Source organism: Diadema antillarum, unplaced genomic scaffold (assembly GCF_040938485.1).
Source record: "Diadema antillarum isolate AM-2024a unplaced genomic scaffold, OU_Dant_1.0 seq00001137_RagTag, whole genome shotgun sequence".
Classification (NCBI taxonomy): Eukaryota; Metazoa; Echinodermata; class Echinoidea; order Diadematoida; family Diadematidae; genus Diadema; species Diadema antillarum.
The window spans coordinates 113701-138953 of NW_027271949.1; the positions used below are offsets into that span (position 1 = coordinate 113701).

The 25253-nt window shown below is 39.8% G+C and overlaps 1 protein-coding gene across 2 annotated transcripts in view; it reads left to right on the plus strand.

Annotated features, from left to right (window-relative positions):
• LOC139744119 (uncharacterized) overlaps positions 1 to 25253 on the plus strand; it is a 124959-nt gene that overhangs the window by 48976 nt on the left and 50730 nt on the right. For both annotated transcript variants that reach the window (XM_071654574.1, XM_071654575.1), the window contains exons 3-10: positions 2817 to 3066; positions 5149 to 5433; positions 8782 to 8902; positions 10886 to 11076; positions 14604 to 14758; positions 19335 to 19515; positions 22277 to 22365; positions 23200 to 23317. In XM_071654574.1, coding sequence (XP_071510675.1) covers positions 2994 to 3066; positions 5149 to 5433; positions 8782 to 8902; positions 10886 to 11076; positions 14604 to 14758; positions 19335 to 19515; positions 22277 to 22365; positions 23200 to 23317 — 1213 coding nt within the window. In that variant the 5' untranslated portion in view covers positions 2817 to 2993. The remainder of the gene's footprint in view (positions 1 to 2816; positions 3067 to 5148; positions 5434 to 8781; positions 8903 to 10885; positions 11077 to 14603; positions 14759 to 19334; positions 19516 to 22276; positions 22366 to 23199; positions 23318 to 25253) is intronic.

Here is a 25253-nt window from a genome sequence, read left to right on the forward strand (position 1 = left end):
TGAAGAGAGGCCGAAAGAGCCATGCGTCTTCTGGCCTCTCTCCTCCAATCACCGCAGCTCGCGGTGACAATATTTGTGTATGATGCGTACATACACACGCACACACACACACACGCCGCAGCGTCTTCTGGCCTCTCTCCTTCAATCACCGCAGCTCGCGGTGACAATGTTTGTGTATGATGCGTACACACACACGCACACACACACACTTGTCTCAATGGTAGCATTGCGCAATTGCATGCACAAACTTCGGTCGTTCGGAGTTTACGTACCATTAGGGATGGCGATCGGCTGCCTTTAAGGGCTTTTTACACTTGCAAATTTTTGCTTAGTCCCGTACCAACGGTAGGGCTAAGGGGGGAGGGGGGCCTTAGCCCCACCGTTGGTACCAGACTTTCCTTAGCCCACTTTGTGTTTACACTTGTTTCTGCCAAAGTGGGCTATCCCCACCGATAATCCCGTACTATCTGGCCCTGCAAAAAAGCAGGGTTAGCACCGCAATTGCGGTGTCAAGCAAGTGAGTGTAAACAGAACGAAGAAATAATCCGGGGCTAAGCGACAGAGACGAAATCGGACCCCCACTGACCAATCAGAAACGAGGTAATCAAGTGCTGCCGGTGTGTGCGTGTACTTGTACAGTGCACAGCGTAATCATGAATACTCATGTGGTTTGGAAAGTACGGGACTAAGAAATACGAGTGTAAAAAGTTAAGTTTTCTCTTTAGCCCTGGACAAGAGCTTAGTACAGGATTTATTGGCAAGTGTAAAAAGCTGAAAAGATTGGTACGGGATTAACGATAGTCCTGGGTCAGAGAAAGTACGGGGTTAAGAAACACAAGTGTAAATAAGGGCTTTAGAGGTATTCTAATGAAACTTGGCATGTATATGTATGAGTGGGTGAAGTTGTGCCTATCAAAATTTGGGCACACATGCTCAAGGCCAAAGGTCAAAAGGTCAAGGTCAAATGCTCAAAATTTCACTATTTCCCCTATATCAGATGCAATGCCTGGAGGTATTTTTTGAAACTTGGTGTACATGAACTACCAAATAAAGATTCCCCAGAGAGAGCTTTGGGTCATGAGGTCAAAGGTCAAGTGAAAATGTTAAAATTTCACTTTTTTCTCCATATCTCACAAATATTTCAAGGTATCTTCATGGAACTTAGTATGGATGCATGTACTGACTGGCAGTGATCATGTAGGGAATATAGGGGTCATGGGTCAAAGGTCAAGGTCAATTCATCAAACTGTCATTATTTCTCTCTTATCTAGATGCAATGCCTACTTTTTCTTGAAATTTAGTGTATGCATGTATTATCCAATACAGATTCTCTTGGAAGTTTCTTGCCAAAAGGTCAAAGGTCAAGTGGAAGTGCTAAATTTCACTTCTTCTTTAAACTTATAAAAGGGTTAAAAGTTGGGTACAAATCCTCAAATCCCCAAATACCTGCACTCTTAGACCCCGTTTACAGTGCGGGGCTCAGCCCGGGCTTTTCATTCAAATCTTTCAATATTTTATCATAGTGGCGCTCTGCTTGTAAACAAATGCAATTTGGTATAGTCTGGTTTTCAGACACTTTACCAACTGGATCCCGTGGCGACGAAGTCACTGTTCGGGCAAAGGCCTTTGCCGAAGGAAAAATCCTTTGGAGGACAAAACCACCTTAAACTATACTAGTTTTCAATGTTGAGGGGTTTAATATCCTGAATAGTGAAATAGTAGGGCAGAGGGTCTGGAAGCCAGACTAAAATTGACCACGCATTTGGCCCCGTTTGCGTTTACACTGAGAAAAGGCTGGGCTCACCTCCAGAGCGTGGCCAAATGCGCGGCCAAAATTGGCCCCGCATTTGGCCTTTTGCGCGTTTACACTGAAATGAAGGCGGGCTCGGCCGCGGCCTAGCCGCGGCCCAGCCACGGCCCAGCGGCCCAGCCCCGCACTGTAAACGGGGATTTAGACAGTATAGCCATTCATCCAAATAAACCTAGTTCAAGGAAAGTGAACACTCAATGCATTTGTGACAAACCTGTCATTTTAATATTTTGCCAGTTATGTGAAAATGTCATCACACATTGTCAAGACATTGTGCTATAGACCTATTCGGAGAACCATGCATTATGGCGGAGGCATACCAGTCGCCATAGCGACATTTCTAGTTGAGAATAACAATGATATCAGCTCGTGCCCATGCCAACTAGATGAGGTAACGATCTAGCCTCACAAGTCTGCTGGTGTACATCCTGTACATATGTGTAAAATTGCTCTTTTATTTTATCATAAGTACATGTATCTTATTGCATCAAGTTTTGTTTTGTTTTGTTTTTTTACAATAACCTACATGCTGTAGCAAGATGACTTTTGTGGAAGGATCATACTGTGGTGCCAGCCAGTGCATCACTGTGCTCTTGGAAGCCCTGACCCTCATGTTTATATTATGTACCTTGTTTTGTTTGTGGGTTGTGTGTGTGTGTGTGTGTGTGTGTGTGTATGTGTGTGTACACATTGTACACGTACATTTCAAGCTAGAGAACTCAGAGTTTCATTGCCCGTTGAGTTTTATTGTGATGAGCACTGCACTTCTCGGTGCTTATTTTCCTGCTATACAGAACTGTATGTAATTGTTAGAAGTTTATGACCACCTTTCCATGCTAGCATGACTAGATTAATATTCTGGCTGATTATACATGTACATACATCTTTGGCAATGAATGCTTCTCGTGAAGCATGGATTTTGTTAATATCTTGTACACATTTACACACATGTACCTTCAATGTCTCACTTTGTTTACTCTTGTGTTTTATTTTTCTTCTAATGCAGGCTGAGCAGACATCTTTCAAGACATCAAGCAGAGGCCTTTAATCCAATCTAAGCCGCACTATTCATAGCTTAGTTTGAAGAAAAACGTGAATATCAGACCAAACAGGAATAAATACTTAACTAGATGCCTTTCATAAGGCCTTCCTCAGGTGTGAAGAGGGAGAGACTTACAGACACATGATGGCAAAATCAGTGTGGATCCTGGTCATTACTCTCTGTTGGCTTGCCTTGGTTTCCTCTGGAGGAAAAAGTGAGTATGAACTTACGTACACTGTATGCAATGTCGTGCCCACCAAAAGGAAAGTCAAACAGTCCATTCAAAATCAATAAACTTGTCCAAACCTTTTGGTTGATCAGTGGCAGTCACTACTACAGTCAGTTTATGATGTCACAAGACCATATTCATGTTGATTGCCTGTCCTGTACACAATCATGAATTGGACTTGACTATTGTCAAGTCTTAATGTATTTCTAGTTTTCAGTAATCACACATTATAAAACTAGAAAAGCACTCTGAGAGTGTAGACGACCACCAAGCAGCTCATCTCCATCCATACATATGCCAAAAAAGGCCCCACATATTATTTGCATTTCTCAATGATCCTTCTGTAATAGTGTCTCTTTCTGCACCTGGAGTGCATGCTCAGTACACTATTTGTTCATGTGCATTGTTATTTGTTGGTTTGTAATGTTTTGTACAGTGAGACAAAAAGTGCCTTGTCGATGAAACCTTTCTGCTATGTGTTACGTATCAACAGTAGATGGTAATTTGATGTATAAAGCGATTGCTTCAAGATTTTTCAGGTCTTTTGCATAGAGAGAGTGAGTTACAAATGCTTGTACTAGTGCACCATAGTTTCTGTTTTCATGCCTCCGCCACGAAGTGGTGCCGGAGGCATTATATTTTCGGGTTGTCCGTCCGTCCGTACGTCCGTACGTATGTCCATCCGCTTTCGTTTACGCGATAACTTGACTAATATTTACTGGAATTTTACCAAACTTGGTCCAAGTATGAAGTATGATGGGGCAATGATTTGATTAGATTTTGGGTGAAATCGGCTAAAGGTTAAAGGTCAAAGGTCAAGGTCAAATCACGAAATTGTATCCGTTTACGCGATAACTCAAGACTGGATGGAGCAAATTTCACCAAACTTTCTTGGAGGATGATATATGATGGGACAATTACTTGATCAGTTTTTCAGTGAAATCGGACAGAGGTCAAAGATCAAGGTCAAATCCTAAAATTTATCTGTTTACATGATAACTCAAAACTGGATGAAGCAGCTTTCACCAAACATGGTCCAAGGATGATGTATTATGGGACAATTAGTTGAGTAGATTTTAGTGACATTGGCAAGAGGTCAAAGGTCAAAAGGTCAAGGTCAAATGCTAAAAATGTTGCTATTTCCCCCATATCTATGCAATGCCCGCAGTTATTTTCTTTAAAATTAGTGTAGACATGTACTACTGCGTAAAGATTATCCAGAGTGAGTTTCATGTCATAAAGTCAAAGGTCAAAAGGTCAAAGGTTAGGTGAAAATGTTGCAATATCACTTTTCTCGCAAATAGTTCAATATATCTTCATGGAACTTGGTACATATGCATGTACTGACTGGCAGGGATTATCTAGGGAATTTAGGGGTCATGGGTCATTAGTCAGGGGTCAAAGGTCAAGGTCAACTCCTCAAAATGTTAATATTTCCCTCATATACTAGTATATGCAATGATTGCATTATTAGTTTTAAAATTTGATATATGTACATGTATTACTTAATGGAGATTCTCTTGGAAATTTCCAGCCAGAAGGTCAAAGGTTAAGGGTCAAAGGTTAGGTTTAAATGAAAAAAAAAGGATATATTTTGTACTGTAATTACACTCTTTCTTCATACCTTGAAAATTATACTCAATGCATAAACTTATAATAAGGTCAGTCAGAAGTCAAGTAAAAATTTTCAATTCCCCAAGTATGTGTACCTGCACTCTTTAATAGACAATTATAGCAAACCCAGTTCGTGGAAAGTGAACATTCAAGACATTTCTGACAAACCTGTTATTTTGATATTTTGTCAGTTACATTGTATGTGAAACTGTCATCACACATTGTGAAGACATTGTACTATACACCTATTGGGAGAATCATGCATTATGGCGGAGGCATCAGTCGCCATAGCGACATTTCTAGTTTCTCCTTTCTTATCAAATTCCTTGTTTTTCAAGTGTTGAAATGTAAAGATATTCATAAGTTTGTTCTACAATATGTGCAAATGCATACAAGGCTGAGAAAGTTCAATTTTCGTTTTAAACATTGCGTTTTGTTTTTTCCCACCCAAAGCGGACATTCTGGAAAAAGAACAAGCCATCGAGGTTGGCACAAACTTAACACTTCACTGTGCAGTCAACCGAACTTTGACGACACATACAGCCAACGACATCATATGGATGCTGATCTTTGATAATCAAGTACCAGAGAAACATACCCGTTCTGTTCTGAATGACAGCATCGGACAGCTGCACATCATCAATGCCAGTCTCGAAGACAAGGGCGCCTACTTTTGTGGTCTACCCAATGAGTCATACGATGACTACAAAAGTTCTGCCACTACAATTCATGTTGGTTGTGAGTATATCACTTTTTACAGAATTTTCCAGAATTATAAAAGTGCTGAGATTCACTGCAGGATACATTCTCTATTTCATACAATTGTCTGATAAAAGGCTTGTTCTTATGTCATTTTCAAAGCTTTCAGCATGTCTTTGGATTACTTTACATATACTGTAAAAGTGGATATTTTCGCGCGACTAATTTTTTGCACTTGGCTGGGTGAGAAGAGTTTCGCCTGTTTGTAATTCTGCGGAATCAAGACATCATCACCCACAGGAACACATGGCAAGCAAAAATATTTGCGTGCTTTTATTTTTTTGCGTTACTTTCTGTTTGCGCGAAATGCGCGAAAATTTCAACACCGCGAAACTTTTACAGTGTACTAGTCTGTCAAATGAATTGAAAATTGGTTCATAGCACAACATGGAAAAGTTTTTATTCAGTTTGCACAGTTAATGCTAAGGATATTATTTCCTAGGATGCTGAGGATATTATTTCCTTAGGGCAATTCCATGAAAAGTGTTACTTTTTATGCCTCCGCCACGAAGTGGTGCCGGAGGCATTATGTTTTCGGGTTGTCCGTCCTTCCGTCCGTCCGTCCGTCCTTCCGTCCGTCCGTCCGTCCTTCCGTCCGTCCGTCCGTCCTTCCGTCCGTCCGTAATGAATTTTGTGGACAAGGTAACTATCAAAACCTGTTGAGGTATCCTAATGAAACTTGACATGTATGTGTATTGGGGGGTGAAGTTGTGCCTATCAACTTTTGGGTGCACATGCTGAAGGTCAAAGGTCAAAAGGTCAAGGTCAAATGCATAAAATTTCACTATTTCCACCATATCTATTGAATGCCTGAAGATATTTTCTTGAAACTTAGTGTATACATGTATTACCCAATTAAGATTCTCTGGTGAAAGTTTGGGTCATGAGGTCAAAGGTCGAAGGTCAAAAGGTCAGGGTCAAATACATAAAATTTCACTATTTCCACCATATCTATTGAATGCCTGAAGATATTTTCTTGAAACTTAGTGTATACATGTATTACCCAATTAAGATTCTCTAGTGAAAGTTTGGGTCATGAGGTCAAAGGTCAAAGGTCAAAAGGTCAGGGTCAAATACATAAAATTTCACTATTTCCACCATATTTATTGAATGCCTGAAGATATTTTCTTGAAACTTAGTGTATACATGTATTACCCAATTAAGATTCTCTGGTGAAAGTTTGGGTGATGAGGTCAAAGGTCAAAGGTCAAAAGGTCAAGTAAAAATATTAAAACTTCTTTTTTTTTCTCCGTACCTTGGAAAATTTTTCAAGGTATCTTCATGGAACATAGTATATACATGTACTGACTGGAAGTGATTATCTAGAGAATGTAGAGTTCATGGGGTCAAAGGTCAGGGGGTCAAAGGTCAAGTGCAACACTTCAAAATTTTACTATTTCCCTCATATTTATGCAATGCCAGCAGGGTTATTTTTTTTTTTACACTTGGTGTATGCATGTGTAACCTAATAGAAATTCTCTGGAAAGTTTTTTTCTTCTTCTTTTTTTGCCTCAAAGGTCAAAAGGTCAAAGATCAAGTGAAAGTGCTGAACTAACTTTTTCCTCCATATCTCGGAAGTGGCTCAAGTTATCTTGAAACTTAGTACATATTATGCATGTTCTACCTGAAAGTGATTATCTTATGAATTTTAGGGTCAAGGGCCAGATGAAAATGGTAACAATTTACTATTCAATTCAGAAATTGCACTTTTTCTCCACACCTGTACCTTGAAAATTACTCAATGCCTATATGTATGAATGGGTCAAAGTCAAGTTAAAGTCCTTAAATCCCTAGATACATGCTCTCCTATTCATCCAATTAAACCTAGGTCAAGGAAGGTGAACATTCAACACATTTGTGACAAACTTGTCATTTCAATATTTTGCCAATTTTGTGAAAATGTAATCACACATTGTCCACATGTACTATCTAGACCTATTGGGAAAATCATGCATTATGGCGGAGGCATACCAGTCGCCAAAGCGACATTTCTAGTCTTAAAACTAGAAAAGCACTCTGAGAGCGCAGACCTCCGCCAAGCATGCAGGTCATTTCCACCACTGATCTTGTTCTTCTATTATTTCCACCCATACGTACTGCATTGTGTGCAGAGTCGCCCGAATCCCAATATGTGTAGAAGCCTTTATTACGTCATAAACCCTCAGCTGCACGGCGCGCCTCGCCCTAACAGAAACTAGAGCACGCACTTTGGTGCGCGCATGCAAACCTCAAATGCGCGCAGCCTGAACTCGCAAGTTGTAATGGCTGTAACGCTAAAAGTGTACTCCCAGTAATGCTACATTTGTAAACCTATAAAATAAATGCAGAATCTGTTGTACACAATTATCAATTTGCTACTTAAACAGGACCTGAGCACTAATTTCAGAAGAAAATTTCTTTTACTTAATGCTCCAATTCATAAATTTTTCAACATGTCCACATGGAGGTAAATGATCGTGTCCAAAAAATGTAATGTCCGTCACGGCAAGCATCTTGTGAATATCTACCAAATGATTTATTATTTAACTAATCAAAACTTGGACTGTTAACACTTCGGGATGACCAGGTTAGAATAAAGTATGAATGGATTCCGAATTATCATGATCATGCTGAGTTGTTGAAATAAGAGCACAAAGTCACAAAATACTCTGAATGTAAGGCCCACAATGCTAGTATTGCCCCTCTAGTAATATGTAAAGGTGACAAGAAGTATATGTTTCATTACATATTCAAAGTATGAGGAATCTCTAAAGGTTAGAAATAACAAGGACACAATTCCCTTTAAAAGTTGTGTGTTGGCTAGTAAATGCAAAGATGAGAGTGCCGCAATGTGCTCAATAATCTTTAAATGAGTTTCCCACCAATTTGCACACACAGTACAATTTAAAATACAATAATTACATTGATTTGTATAGTGCTCTTACGTGTACAAGCTGTAAGTCGTTTCACGGCACTTTACATCACATCGTCTGTAGCGCAACTGCTATACGTACACTATATATTTTTACATCGTTTTAATCATATATATCCAAGGCAATTTACAATCCAAAACCAAAAACAACTTATCAAAATTGATATGCCATTGTACAAAAACACATAGACTGTACCAAAGAGACAAAGGAAACGGGAACCCCCTACCAGCACCCATACTACAGTGTGGAGATATGTCTGTTCCATCAACATTGGGAACAGTACATATGTGCAGAAACCTCAATTATATAAAAAAGCTGGTTAACATCAAACTACTCTGCAACTGATTCAGCTTGATGCTTGATGACATTGTACACCAATATAAATGTTGTTTTTGTAATGTGTTTGACATTGTAGATAAACCACTTCCAGTGACAAACCTGACATGCTGGTCAACGAACATCGATACATTTACATGCAGCTGGGAAGATGGCAGAAAAACCAATTTAAACACAAAAGATACACTTTACTATCAGAGGTAAGTACAAATTACACATTGGTAATATTGTGTAAGTATATGATTATGCATTTTATTGAAGCAAAATTTGTCTTGTAATGTGTATTTCTCTGTCCAGGCAAAAGCAAAGTCGGCGGCATGCTGCAACTCATAGACACTGAGATGGTTAAAGTTCCTTGTCTTTCCACAGAAGCATGCTGCAAGTTTGAAGAGTTTGCCATCAATGCCATAGCGCATGTTGATGGAAGGCAAGTCGGATGGAATTTCATTTAACATGACAGCCATGTATAGCATGAGGCTGGTTTGCACCAAGGTGCATCTTTGCTCGAGACCTCCAGTGATTGTAAGGGGGTCTGCAGGGCATTTTGATGGCATACTGTATACGCCATATATTTCGCAAGACTAAATTTTCGCGAATCTGGAATTCCCAACTATTTCATGAGTGGTTAAATTCGTGATTGTGGAGTCCTGTTCTGAACAGAGAAGTGTAAACGCGTACGTCACATTCACATCGGGATCAGAGTCAATATTTTTGCGTGTCTTCAATTTTGTGAATAGCACCTGACTCGCGAAATTCACGAAATTAAAAACCTTGCAAAATATTCGCCGTATACAGTACCCTACCCACCATGCCATCATGAAGGGAGCTTACCTTGGCAGTGAAGTCCTCCAGACATCCAAATCAACCAAGAATTGCCACATTGCAGGATAGGAGACTTTGTCTATAGCTTTTTAAAGATCCCAGAAGTTGAACATTGCAGGCAGTTGTTGTTCTTGACTCTTCTCCTGTAGTTTGAGAGCACAAAAGATATCAATTGTGTGTTGAGATGTTTGAAAGCCGCACTGAGACTTAGGGGGGACATCTTCCACAAGGATGAAGAGACATGTAGGACGATGCGGGCAAAGATTTTACTTGCGACACTCGGGTGTGAGATACGCCTGCTAGCCAGGCATTGCCCTCATTCACTGAAGCCAGACCTTGAGGGCTTGGGATTGCCCTCTGCTTGCTTTGCTGTTTGGGTCTTGGTGGCTTGTAATCATCAGATGACATGCCCAAGGATGTAAGCCTTGAAATTGAGGGCTAGTCAAATATTCTTGTTGGACCTATGATGCTGGGAAGGGGCACAGACTGCAGAATGGGGAAACATGCAGTCCCCAATGTAAGAATTTCTGTAATTTGACTCTTGAAGGTAATGGCTTATAAGATCTTCATAGCCTACTTAGGCCTAACCCAAAAGGGAAACCTATGCTTGAACTTGATCTTGGGCTTCAAGCACATTGAAGCCCCAGACTGCACATGCCTAAATAATGACTGAAGCGTGACCCCAGGCAACCAAGTGTGTGGATCCAGTGTGACAAGTGGCATTATGTTCTTTGCATGATGTTCACACATGCTGCACATGGCAGATTATTGCAAGAGTTTCAAAAAAGTCAAGCAGGGCTAATTATTGCATGGCATTGCTTATTGCAAGAGTTACTGATTACTTTCTATTGTCCACAAGAGTTAACATCGCATTAGGTTGCACAAATCAATTGTCACAAAGTTGTAAGAATCAGCTGTGAGTAAATGCAACTGATAAAGCAATGCGCAACAGTGCAGTGGTGATGGGATCTTGGTTTTAAAAAAAAGAAAAACCTCAATGATATACATTGTGCAGTGTGTGTGAACATGCCATTCTCACACACTACATGTATGTAAAAACCTTTGTTTTAAACCAGGATGTAACTTTAGAAATCATAAATGCTTCACATGCATCTAAATAAGTTTTCTAGCCATGTGTGAATGGTGGAAATTAAATTCATTTTTTCCCATTTTTTTTATAGCCTAGACTGTGTTTGTGAAGGGCCCTACAGAAGCTTCTTTGAGAGTCTACTCCATATCTTTCCCACCTTCCTGTCACAGAAACAAGCTTTGGTGTTTATGGCTGTGGTGGAAAGGTAGCCATAGTGCCTGTGATTCATTTGTGGTGCATTTTTGTTTCTTTGTTTTATTTTGTTTTGAAGGATAAATCCCCATTCCAACTCAGAGAAGGAGAACATCTCATGTGGTCATGAAACGCAGCAACAACAAGGCAAACCAAATCACTGCACCATTGATAACCAGGGACACAGGACTCCAGTTTGGGTTGTGACTGAAAACCAGTTAGGGAGTGCTCTCACCAGTTTGGACCAGGAATTCAATCCATTTACAAAAGGTGAGTGGTCTTCAGAGAGAAGTGTGGTCTTAATTTAGGCTTGATTTTCATATTTTTATATTATTTTTGAAACTGCACAGTCAAATTTTCTCCAAACTTGGCAGGTATTATCACTAGGATATATAATTGTACAAATGGGCACCATGCCCCACTTAGGGCAGCCAGAGGGACCCCATAGCCCCAAATTAAGGAATCTGAAAAATCAAGTTGTGTAGAAACGGGGAGGTCAAATTGGAGGCCAATTTTTACATTTTCATCTTGTTCCTGAAAATGCATGGTGAAGATCAAGATCCTAATGTAAAAATTGGGGCCAATTTTTACATTTTCATCTTGTTCTTGAAAATGCATGGTGAAGATCAAGATCCTGTCCATTGCTACCTCTTCAGCAGGAAAGAACACAAGTCCAATCGTTTAATTTAGATTTACTTTAGGTACACTTAACCCTAAAAGGCCCAGGTGATGTTTCGTGCAATAATTCGACAACACAAGAAGGCGTCATAATGAGACTTTTTGACATTTTTTTTGTTGTTGTTCAAGACTTGTGCAACTTTTGAGAGAAAATTTGTAACGTCTGGGCATATTGATACAAAGCCATGTCCGATTTTGTGGCTGCATGTTACCCTAAAAAAGGTGCAAAAAAAATTGACCCCGAGAGTGCTTTTCCATCCTTTTTTTGCCCAATGCATGGAAATTCCTGGTGCGACTTGTGACTCATTTTGACAGTCAATTTTCCAAATTGCTTTGTATATGGTATGTGTGTTAGATTGACTACTGTACATACTTTGCAAGGTTTTGTTTTTGCAAATTTTGTGTGTCAGGTGCTTATTTGGGACTTTAAAAACATGCAAAAATATTAACTGGTCCTATCATGAATGTGACATACACGCATACATTTCTCTGTTCAGCACAGTACTCCACAATCACAATATTAATCATTTGCGAAATTGTCAGTAAGTCCCATTTCAAGAAAAATTAGACTCACTATATATGTATGGCTTATGCAGTACGTGTTGGAAATTTCATTAGTAGCTACTGTAAAATGTTTATATTTTCTTGCAGTTGATTTTTGGAGCTGAGCGGTGCAAATACACAGTGGCGGATCCATAAGGGAGTGCACCGGGCACGTCCCCTCTTTATTTGATGTTAAAACAAAAGAAATTAAAAAAAAAAAAGGAGATGAAACCCGGAAGTAGCACCAGAAATATTGTTTGTGCCCCCCCCCCCCCCCCCACGGAATTCCTGGATCTGCCCCTGATACATATCCATTGGTTCTTGAATTTGCTCTGCACTATTGTTTACTTGCATGTTTTCTTCCAATTCACAGAAAAGTCAGAATTCGATTTGCCATTTCCATGCACGAACATTTATGTACTGTGTAGTCTAACAAATAAAGACAGAATAAACTGACCAGAAAGAATATAAATTATTAGTGGAAAAGTGAGCAAAGAAAATGGGATTCCATCGGGATTCGAACCCGAGACCTCCGGATTGCTAGACCGGTGCTCTACCGACTGAGCTATAGAAAGCCCTAGTACAGTGTTCGTCCCAGAAACCCTTAATTCTCAATGCTCGGGTGGTCAGAAGCTATAGCAGTGTGTTTGTGTGTAACACACACGCACACACTTGAACCTGGCATAAACCCGAAGGATAATTCAACTTGGGGATAAATGCGAGGGATCACCGAAGTGATGCAGCTTTTTGAGTTTGTAACAAATAAAGACAGAATAAACTGACCAGAAAGAATATAAATTATTAGTGGAAAAGTGAGCAAAGAAAATGGGATTCCATCGGGATTCGAACCCGAGACCTCCGGATTGCTAGACCGGTGCTCTACCGACTGAGCTATAGAAAGCCCTAGTACAGTGTTCGTCCCAGAAACCCTTAATTCTCAATGCTCGGGTGGTCAGAAGCTATAGCAGTGTGTTTGTGTGTAACACACACGCACACACTTGAACCTGGCATAAACCCGAAGGATAATTCAACTTGGGGATAAATGCGAGGGATCACCGAAGTGATGCAGCTTTTTGAGTTTGTAACAAATAAAGACAGAATAAACTGACCAGAAAGAATATAATACTGTGTAGTCTGTTGGAATGTACCGTCTGCAAGGAAACTTTGTACCACCATGGACCTACTACACATATGGACCATGAATGGAGGTCTTTCTTTGATCCAATGTTCACCACCGCCACCTGATTATGTGCATCTTAATGAGTACATTCAGACGTTTGGACAATGACGATTGTGTAATCGTGCATCATCACTGACAAAAGAACCCGGTTTCCCTCAGTTCGGTCCTATTTGGCTGAGGTGCCTCTTCAGACTCAACTGCCTTTGAATAAACACCAATGATGGAGAGCAGCAAACCTGAAACAAGGAAAATTTTGCGTCACAAATTTGTAATTACTGAAGCGGCCACTTGCGGCCATGCATGTCACATCCCTGAATGGCAAGACAAGCATGTCGTCTACTGTCACTGCCCATGTTTACTCTGAATCAATGTGCGACAAATGGGGAAAAATAGATTACAAATCACAGTCAAACTGCTTAATCACTTGCTTTTTCTTGTAAAGTACTTGCATTTCGCAAATGAAATTGCTTTAGCGATGATTGCGCAATATGCACTACAACTGCACATGCATTTTTCTTGATTTAAGAGAGTTATTATCTTCTGCGCACGTAGTTTTTAGATTTCTCAAAGCGCCGTCTTGTTTTTATCCATGCTGGCTGTCGGTGGACAGCACTGGATCAAAGCAGGAAAGCATGTTCAAAATGTTTTGTGACGCTTTTGACAGAAACAGGTGCACGAATTAATTAACGAGCGATGAATGTCCATGTGTAGTACATGGTACCACATACACAAATGCACTCAGTGGATTCTACTAATTGTACTTTGGTGAGCAAAAACACACACACACACACACACACACACACACACACATACACATTCACACACATACTAGGGAGGCATCACTGCCAAAGTACATAACTCCACCCATTCAAAATCTGCAGAGAAAATTGCAAAATTATTTTCACAAGTTGCAGAATTCATGTTCAGCCAAAAGTAGCTTTAATTTGCAAAGAGCAGGGCTGCACTTTAATCCATTTTTTCTACTGGTCCGACCTGTCTGTGGGACCAGTAGGTACCCAGTTTTTCCATTTTTTACTGGTCCATTCCTAAAAAAAGTTACTGGTCCGATAGGGATTTTGACTAGTCCTGGACCATCAGACGAGTGCCAGTGTGCAGCATTGCGAAGAGTAATGAAACTGTGTACCACAAATATATTTGCACTTAAGTTTAAGTGATTGGTCTCAAATAACCCAGTAGCAGTCATTTCTTGGTGTCAGTGCAAAGCCTTGCTCTACATGTAGCATATCAAAGTCAATTAAGAAATTCAACACAAAAGCTGTCATAGTCATGTGTCTTTGATGCTTATTGCTCAATTTCAGAACTTAATTAATTCACTACATTAACCAACAGTTGATGGGTCATTACCACCTTTTTTTCCATGCCTGTTTATATTCAGTTCGGCCCAAACCTCCTGCTGACATTAGAGTGGGCCAACCAAGTGAAAATGGGCAACTTGAAGTGAATTGGAGCACCCCCGACGACTGGAACTCTCTTTATGGTCTTGAGTACTGGATACAGTATCAAATCAAAGATAGCTCCGAGTGGGAAGATGTGAGTATTTGTCTCTTGATTGGCTGGTATTTGCTTCAGTTGTTGGGATAAGAGGATGGTAGTTCTGTAAACATCTACAATACTATTCATCCATGAAATGGTTGTTGTTTAGATTATCCTGGCAGACCCGGGGTGGTCCACAACTTGAAATTTGAGAATGTTGCAAGCTCTGAGTGTGAGAATTGTATGTACATCATGAGTGCATAGTGCACTATATTTCATGACTTATTTCCCCTTGTGCTGCTTACGATCAATGTTCTGTCTCATGTTTTGAGCACAAATTTTTAAAGTACCATTGGTAGTTTGATGTTTCTTAAAGTTTGCAGAGGTTTCTTATATGTTTGATTTCATTTTATTTTGAGCATATCACCAATTTTGGAGGATGTTGCATAAGAATTTGAACATGTTGCAGTGAAAGCTTAAACCCCTCATGGACCATCCTATAACGTGCTGCATGCAGATAATATCAATGCAGCCTCATCAAAGCAGGGTGGCCTCTTTCTTGTGAACACTACTCTCTCAGAGATTCTGCCAGTTTTATTGCCCCAAGTAGTAACATACATCCATTCAAACACTTCTGTCAGGATGAATATCTTGTCCAAAGATAATAGAGGAAGACAATGATTGAACCCAAGATCTCATCTTACAAGTCCACCATGTATCAAAGCATACCACATTGTTCACACCATCAGTGTTACTGTTAGCAGTGAACTTGCATGGGTAAGTGTAGAGGTAAAGGTGGTAATGCAAGAGATATTCTGTACATCTTATCAATGACTTGAGAAGACAGTCATGCAACTATGTGAATGAATTGCATTATGTTTTACCTGATAAAGTAAAGAGGAGAAGTTACACTCTATGTACATCATGTTTTGAAAGAAAATTCTGTCTAGATTAAAAGAGCGATTGGACGTCCATTTTCCTTTTTCCCATTGTGATCATCAGCTTCCTGAAAACAGCAATGTCAAATATTTTTAGTCCATTGAGAGTTTTTAAAAGATATTTGTATCCTGAAATAGGAAGACAGAAAGTGAGGTCAAACTCTAAGGTTCCCTCATGCACAGTTTGGCCTCACTCAAACTGGTGCAAATTGATTCACAATTTTCCCTTTGTGAAGCAGTGCAATTTTATAATGATAATAAATATCATTATAAAGTGCTTATGACAACGTTTCTAAACGCTAAGCGCAATTTTGATCAAGATTGCAAAATTTTAAAAAAAGAGAGAGAAGAAGAGCACAAAAAGCGTGATTCAAATGGTGATTTGATGTGCAGGGGGACCAAATTGGGGCCTAATTTTCACATCTTTCTCTCAAACACACATATTCAAATTTTTACCAAACTTGCAGACTTGGCTGGTATTATCACCAGGGTGACAGTAAATACAAATGCGCACCATGCTTCCACCACATTGACATATTCGACAAACTTGGCAGGTATCTTTGCCAGTGTGATACAAACGAACACCATACCCCTCCGTGAGGGGCCCTCAAACCTGTCCCCCCCCCCCCCAAAGTTTGCTTGTCCTTTGGTAATAGTCTGCAAGAATGCATGAAAGGTGAACTTCCACGCCTGGGTGAAAGTGAGACCTTTCGTGGCAGTTCCATTGTTGGCAATTGCATCTGAAATGTGTCATTACTTTTGACTCCTTGTTTTGGACTATTAAGTGAGAAGTTCAAAATTCATGTGCACAGTACTGGATGAACTCTCATAACCACAAGTTTATTCATTGGACAGCTTTGGTCAATGGTATGTACAATTTGAAGAAAGATATGCAAACTTAAGTGTGTTTGTATGTTTTCTGTTATGTCTAATGCACACGTGACAAGGACATGCAAATTGTATGACAAAGAGTCATAGGAGTGCATCTTCTACACCTTTGTTTGCCTGGTCTCATGCAAACTGAAAGGGATCTATCTTCACCTGGCATACAAGTATGCTCCGAACAATTTTTTCAAAAACATTTAATTCATAATTGGTAGTGTGAGGGCAATGAGTCAAAAATCATAATTATATTAAAGAGTTACCTTGGTTTTTTAAATCCAGCTGAATACTATCATGGTTGCAGGATTAGAGGAACTGTTGCGATTACTCTTCATTCGACGTCCGTCTTCCATCATCTGTTGTCTTTTGTCCGTCTTGCATGAACATTTACATTTTCATCTTCTTGAAACCCTTTAACGGCTCAAACCCCCAAATAAAGGAATATTTAAAAGCCTTCTTCTCTAGAACCAGAAGTGATAGAGCTACATGTAAGTTAATACTATGAGTTAGTACATTGATGACTGTAGTTTCAAGTTTGTCATGGCAGATGCAGGGAAGCCCACCTTGGAGCTAGGGGAGGGATCCAAATGTGGGCCTAAATTGTACATTTCCATCTTCTTGAAAAACAACGTGATGGATTTTCACCAAACTTGGCAGGTAGCATCCCTTGGGGGATAAGATCTCAATTTGTTTGAATGGGCACCATACTCCCTCCAGGACTCCCTGTGGGGGGCCCTTGGAAGCCCAAATAGCCGAAATTAAAGAATCTTCAAAAATCTTCTTCTCCAGAACCAGAAGTGATAGAGCTAAGATAATGCCGTGATTAAGTACATTACTGGTTGTTGTTTCAAGTTTGTTTATGGTGGACTTAGAAGTGCCCCCCTTGGAGCCCCTGGGGAGGGGGAGGGTCCAAATTGGGGCCCTCATTGTACATTTTAATCATCTTCTTGATGGTCACATTTTTATCAAACTTGGCAGGTAGTATCAATTCGGTGATAGAATATATATTTGATGACATAAATGGTACCCTAGGGTATCAAATGAAAATCAGCCATTCTGATGTAATTATTAATTTTTTTTTAAGGTTGTACCCGGGGTTGCCAAAAAGAGGGAAATTAAGCCACACATGAAAGCTAGCCACTGCACTGCACTGCACTGAAGCACACGCTATTGCTAGCACAGCGTACCATGCATGCATAGTATAACATGCAGTGGCATGGGAATGACTATGTACACGCACACACATAGTGCATGCACTTCTCTGCAGCTGTCCTCGAGTGAACGTGAGGTAATGTGTGATGCATCATTTGTTAAGATAAACAGAATTCCCCGAGGGGGGGGGCGGAGGGGAGAGGACTGACAAAACCCTGAAATTAAGGAATCTATACAAATCTTTACAACTGGAAATACTCTTGAGTAAATACATATAGTGAGTGCACTTCCAAGGTTATTAATTGTACAATGTAGATCCAGGGGGTCAGGTGGGGATTAAATGGGGGGGGGGCAATTTTTTCTGTTTTTTTTCAACTGCTTACAGGCCTCGAAATAGGATTTTGGAGGGGCAAGGCCATTTAGAAAAGGGCACTTTTTCCAAGAGGCCAGGGCACTTAGGTCAGTCAGAGGGGCACCAAGGCCACATTGGAAAGGGCATGTTGGGTGTTTATACGTGATGTGAATGCCCCATAGAGCTGTATGCTATCGACCGTGCTGCTACACTCCAGCAGCGCACACACGCATAAGATCTCTCCGCAGCAGACAACGTTAGGCAGTAGGCCATACGCAATACGATGTAGGTTCTGTGGTAATACAGTACGTTCTCAACGCGTACGCCGCGCTCGCTTTGGAGCACTTCCGGCGCCATTTTGCTTTGAGCATGCGGGCAGCGATGCAGAGCGAGAGAGATGGCAATGCTCGCAGCCGTCCGACAGGCCTGGCATTTTTTAGCATGGCTTGCGACCACTTGCTCTGGCCCGCCACTGCCTAGCTAGTAACTCTATGGTCGCTACGCTGCGGAGGCAGTCGGGACAGTAAAAGCCGGTCGGGCGTACATGTACATAGACTTCTACACGTCGTCTCGTATCTCGGAAAGATACTTTGAGTTTGAATCAGATATATTGGGACGCGAGTGAACTGAAGGTATGATATTTGAGATCAGGAAAGTTGTTCAAGCTTATTAAAGTGTAGACTTTGAGAAAGGGCATATTATACGTCATAAATAATAACTTTCATTCTAAAAGGGCACCACGGCCACAAGAAAAAGGGCACATTTTTTGGGGCCGTAACTTTGATCAAGGAAAAAAAGGCATTGCGGCCAACGAGAGGGGCACCGACGGCCATGTCCGTCGGTGGCCGTCGGTTAATTCGAGGCCTGTGCTTAGTCAAATTTTCTAAATACAGTGTACTTGGCAGCTGTTTTTACCAGTGTGATGGAAATATGCAAAAAGACGTCATGCCCGCATGGAAACACTCAAAGCTGCCCCCCTTCCCCTCACAAGCATGCAATGTTCTCAGGTAAGAATCTGCAAGAATGCATGGATATTGAACTTGCAATACTTGGGTGACTGTGAGGCCCTCGGGTTTCTTGTTATTTGGAACTGATGATCAGTGTTTCTCTTCAACAACAATGAGGATTGAAGTTCACATGCTTGATATTGCAGAGTTGGTGAATTAATACCTTGTTCATGTACATGTACACTATACATTTAGCTGTAATATGGTGGTTGTGAAAATTTCAGATTGAGCCAACCTGGCTCATGATTCCACTGCATGTATTGCTAAAATATGTTTTTTTTTTTCCTTCCATCTATCTGCAGATATCCCACGACTATATTAGTGGCCTATCAAAGATTATCCGTCCTCTCCGACCGTACACGGAGTATACTGTGCGTATGAGGTGTGCCTATGATATTTTAGTATCACCATTAGCAGATACCAGTGGTGCAGATGTCTTTGGGGAATGGTCACAAGAGATGCATCAGAGAACTCGAGCAGAAGGTCAGTCAAAATAGTGAAACTGCAGTCTTGTGTCTGATTGAAACTACAGTGCACTCCCGTTATAACGAAATGCTTGGAACCAGCAGTTTTCTTTCGTTATAACGAAATTTCATTATAACCGAACAAATACAATATATATAACCAAAACAAGGAAACCACGCATATATCATATTCTTTTTGTTGAATACTCATCATACACTGGAAAGCTATGTGAAATGGGATGGTATCTTTTTAATTTCATTTGAATATTACATTTAAAAGAGAGCATAAAGTTGTTTTATTGTCACGCATGTATAGAAAATGATGGTTTAGGATTCGGTTACAGTTCGCTATTTCAAAGGTTCGTTTCTTAGTAAAGTTCGTTACTCCGAAGGCTCCTTATTCCGAAGTTTTGCCTTTCCCGGGATTCCAAAGGTTTGTTCATTTGAAGCTTCACACTTCTGAAGATTCGTTTTTCTGAAAGTTCATATAATTTAGATATACAGTCAACCTCGCATACCTCGAATTAGTCGGGACTGAAGAAAATGGTTCGACGTACGTGAACTTCGAGGTCCGTGTGCGTCGAATTTTCTTTGACTTATCCGACGTTATTGCTGTTCAACATGGTATCTGTTATAGTGCCTACCGATTGTTTGCATGCTTGTCAATATTGGAATTGAATTGACTTTAACATGAATGAATTGAATGAAAATCGTTGTTCTTCTTTCAACACTGTTTTCTGGTGGACAATTAAATCACCAATCACCATAAAAACAAAAAGAAAATACCAGTACGTAATCGAGTGCAACACAGGGTTGCAGAACATGCGTGCTGAATGTACATTGCGTGTGGATGACCGTGGTGTGTCTACAGAATACTGTGTATGCATTTGCATAATACTCGTACACGTCATGTGGAGAAACGCGTCGAAACACAAACTAAATTTACCAAGCACACAATTACGCAAGAATCACAAGAATCACATTCTTAGCTTTGCAAACTATTAATATTTCACACAACTATGGGTGTACATGTAGCTCACCAAGAACATCTAGAGCTACAGGGAGCAACGGCAATGTCGCACCGCTAGGCACCAGTCTTCCGTGTGTCTACCAGTAGCACTCACAGTCAGCTGATTGATTTTTTTTATGTTCGGATTAGTGAATGTTTGGAATTCCTATCATTTTCAGACTAATGAACCGTCGAAATAAGAACCATATTTTTTTGTCGGATTAATGAACCTTATTAATAACAAACCTTTGGAATAACGCCAAAATGTTCGTAATAACAACCCTCTTTCATTTCCGAACTAACGGACATTTAGGTGTATCAGAATCTGTGTGTTTTGTAATAAGGAACCTTCGGAACAATAAAACAAACCTTAATTGATTTCAGATGATTGTATTACAATAACGCAAGTTCCCCTCAGAGACTGTGCGTGACACGCGGAAAAAACACACAGTGATGTGAAGTATTCGTTCTTGCAGAGACGCTATAAATGCTTGTTCCACTACGTATTTTCGGAAGCGATCCACATTTCGTTATAACGGAGCACATTTCTTTTGTTTTTCTTTGTTAGTGGCCCTCGGAAAAGACCCCATTATAACGAAAATTTCGCTATAACCGTGTTCGTTATAAGTGAATGTTGTACCATAAACTTTTATGCCAAAAATTTTGGGACCAGAAGTTTTGCTTCGTTATAACGAAATTTTGTTATAACCGTGTTCGTTGTAACGGGAGTGCACTGTACTGCCAAAATTACCATCTTGTGAGACAGAATTTCCATTGGTTTTTCATTGAATGTTATATTTCAATTAAACTTCTACCGCTTTTCATATGTTACAGATTAAAGATTAGTGCTTCCTGAGGGTTTTGCCAGTGGAATAAGAATTGACACAATGTTTTTTCCTTTTCTGATGTTGTAGCTAGTATTTAGCTCAAACATTACATCAGCTGAAATTAATCGTACACTCTTAAGTGGGTTCGAGGTAACTCACTTTTTGTTTATCATTGATATCCTTTGAGAAGGATATCATTTTTATGGCAAGTCTATAAAGTTCATAGCTGTTGCAGAATAAACAAAGCCATTATTTCATCACACCCACGGATTTGATGTATTTGACCTACCACTCTAAAGCCTTATCTAGGACACTTGGAAGTCATACTTTGCTTTACATAGGACCTACTTTATATTTACATATATATGTATATATATATATATAGACACCTGGTGATTCTATCCTTCTATGAAGAGTGCTCGATATCCTCAAAGGAAGAGCTTTAGACAGAAGTATTGGAACAAGTTCACTCGGTTGACAGCAGGTTCATCCGTATTTATTGCTACTCGGAGTTTCATGCCACCTCCATGAGGCGCAATCGTCAGGCGATTGCCTGACGATTGCGCCTCATCGAGGTGGCATGAAACTCCGAGTAGCAATAAATACGGATGAACCTGCTGTCAATCGAGTGAACTTGTTCCAATACTTATATATATATATATATATATATATATATATATATACACACACATATACACACACACACACACACACACACTCTGTATATTACATAGCATTCCAGGGTATGGAAGTTTGGATAGGACTCGGTTATTGGAAATTATCATTTTTGGTGACATTGATCATGAAAATGTGCTATATCTCGGCAAGCTAGGGTCTCATTTTAGCTTTTCACTTTCCTAGTTAATGACAAACTGTCAAGTAAACAATTATCCCTGTTGTTTGATATGACTGAAAATTATTCTTCAAAAATGGTTTCTCCACAGTTCCAAGTGCCCCCATCACAGGTTTTGAGATTCATGTCAATGATGATCAAACAAACGCATACAAGAGAATCGTATATATAGAATGGCATGTAAGTATTGTTTCTTTTGTACATGATCAGGGATGGAGAGAAAACAAAATTGTTAGTGGGGATATTTAACCGGGGCAATGATAATTTTAAACCTCTGCCTCTATGAGTGCCAGAGGCAGTATGTTTTTTGTGTTGTTCATTCATCTGTCCCACACAGAGCTCATTATTGCAATTTGAAGAAAATTGTTCAGTGGATGTTTCAGGAGGTAAAGATGCACTAGTTAGATTTGACTCACAGCCTCACATTTAAAGGTTACGCAACTTTAAAGGAGAATGAAACCCAAATATGGTATGTGTATTTCTATTGTATCTTCTTTTCTATTCTCATTTTCTCCTCCCTCTATCCTCATCTGTGATCTTCCACTAGCTTCTATTGTGACATGTTTTCCCCTGCTTTATTAGTATTCTTTGTGACATTTTATTTTGTGTGCTTGTATTTTTCCTTCCTTCTTTATAGTATTCTTTGTGACATCCAATTTTATATACTGCGTATGTGTGCAAATTGTAATGGGCATGCTACCAGTGATGATGCATCCTTTATTTTGATTTATACCATCTTCAAAATAAAATCTGCCATTAACTTGACAAAGCCACTCTATGGGTAAAAATTTGTTAACCGTCTTTGACAGTGTTTCCTTAATCATTACTCTTGTGAACCAATATCGTCTTAGACTCCAAGCAGAAACATTTTACTGTTATGTACACCAGTGTATGTATCTATGGTGTGGCATGAAACATTTAGATATTTCAATGTTTTTGTGGTCATTATTGTGAGGAATTTACATGCCTTTTGTCAAACAGTTACCAAATGTTCATTTCTTACACTTTTTTTAGGAGATGCCAGAATCAGACCACTACGGCAGTGGATTTGGCTATCGTATCAGCATTTCTTTTCGAAATGGCACTGTGCATATTAGTGAAAACACCAAAGCCCACACTCTTCGTATAGAAGGTATGTATATGCTTGACAGGTTGTTAGATTGATGTTATATCACTTTTCTTTATTTGACTCAAGGAAATATCCTCTGCAATTAGCAAAGAATAGCTTATTGTATCCCTCGAAGAGAGTTCGGAGGATACTATGGATTTGGCCTCGTTGCGCTGCGTCCGCGTCCGCCGCAGAGATTTTCTTGTGAGCGCTCTACTGGCTGCAGTTCTTTTTTGATCATCTTCAAATTTGGCATGAAGGTGTATTATGGTAAGACGAAGAAGCCTATTGTTTTTGGTGATGGCGCCCTCGCTTGTTCTGTTTTTATACATGAAAATTTTCTTGCGTGTGCTCTATCAGCCACATTTCTTGTCAGATTTTCTTTAAACTTGGCAAAAAGGTGCATTATAGTGAAATGAAGATGCCTATATTGTTTTTGGTGGTGGCACCCTTGCTTGTTCCGTCTTTATACATGAAAAGGTAAATTTAACAGGGTCTGCTTGTGTGTGCGACGCTGGCCTTGTTTCTTGACTAATTTTTTTTCAAATTTGGTATGTAAATTTCAGATTTTCTGCAAACTTGGCAAAAAGGTGCATTATAGTGAAATGAAGATGTCTATTTTGTTTTTGGTGGTGGCGCCCTCGCTTGTTCCGTCTTTATACGTGAAAAGGCAAATTTTAACATGGTCTGCTTGTGTGTGCGCCGCTGGCCTTGTTTCTTGACCAATTTTTTTCAAATTTGGTATGTAAATGTATCATAGTCAAATCTATACACCTATACCTATTGATAATGCTGCCCTCACTGTTCCACCTTTTACAGGGTCAAAGTTCACCCTGATCATGTCAAAATTTGCAGAAGTTCCTATTTATGCAATAACTTGATTGTTACTCAATGGATTTTATTCAGACTTGCTAAGGAGATGTATGGGTGGTCATTCTACATGAAGGACACAACAGTTTGTGGTGACGGCGCCCTCAGTGTTCCGACTTGGATGCCAATGCACATTTCTTGTGTGTGCTCTATCAGCCACATTTCTTATCAGATTTTCTTCAAACTTGGCAAAATGGTGCATTATAGTGAAATGAAGATGCCTACTTTGGTGGTGGCACCCTCGCTTGTTCTGTCTTTATACATGGAAATGTAAATTTAACAGGGTCTGCTTCTGTGTGCGACGTTGGCCTTGTTTCTTGACCGATTTTTTTCAAATTTGGTATGTAAATGTATCATAGTCAAATCTGTACACCTGCACCTATTGATAATGCTGCCCTCACTGTTCCACTTTTTACAGGGTCAAAGGTCACCCTGATCATGTCAAAATTTGTAAAAATGCATGCTTATTTAGGCAATAACTTGATTGTTACTGGATTTTACTCAGACTTGCTAAAGAGGTGTATGGTTGGTCATTCTACATGAAGGACACAACAGTTTGTGGTGACGGCGCCCTCAGTGTTCCGACTTGGAGGCCATGTCACATTTCTTGTATCCTCATATGCTGTATGAGCCACATTTCTTGTCAGATTTTATTCAAACTTGCCATGGAGGTTTATTGGGAGTTATTCTAGGTAACAAAAGTTTTCATTGCCAGCGCTTTCATTGTTCAAACTTTTATAGGATGACATGTCATATTCCTTGTATATGCTATATATACTAGCCTCATTTCTCGTCGGATTTTATTGTATCCTGCGACAGTTGCCAACATGGAAGCACACATCACAAATGTGTGTAAATCATCATACCATATGATATATAGCCTTAGACGTATCAGGAAATATTTTGATGAGAACAGTATGAAAATGATTGTCCAAGCATGTATTGTTAGTAAATTGGATTATTGTAATGGGTTATTATATGGACTCCCTGATTCTCAAGTTGGGCGCCTGCAGCGAGTCCAAAACTCCTGTGCAAGGCTTATTTGTAATAAACCTAGGTTTTCAAGGATTACTCCTCTTCTGAAAGATTT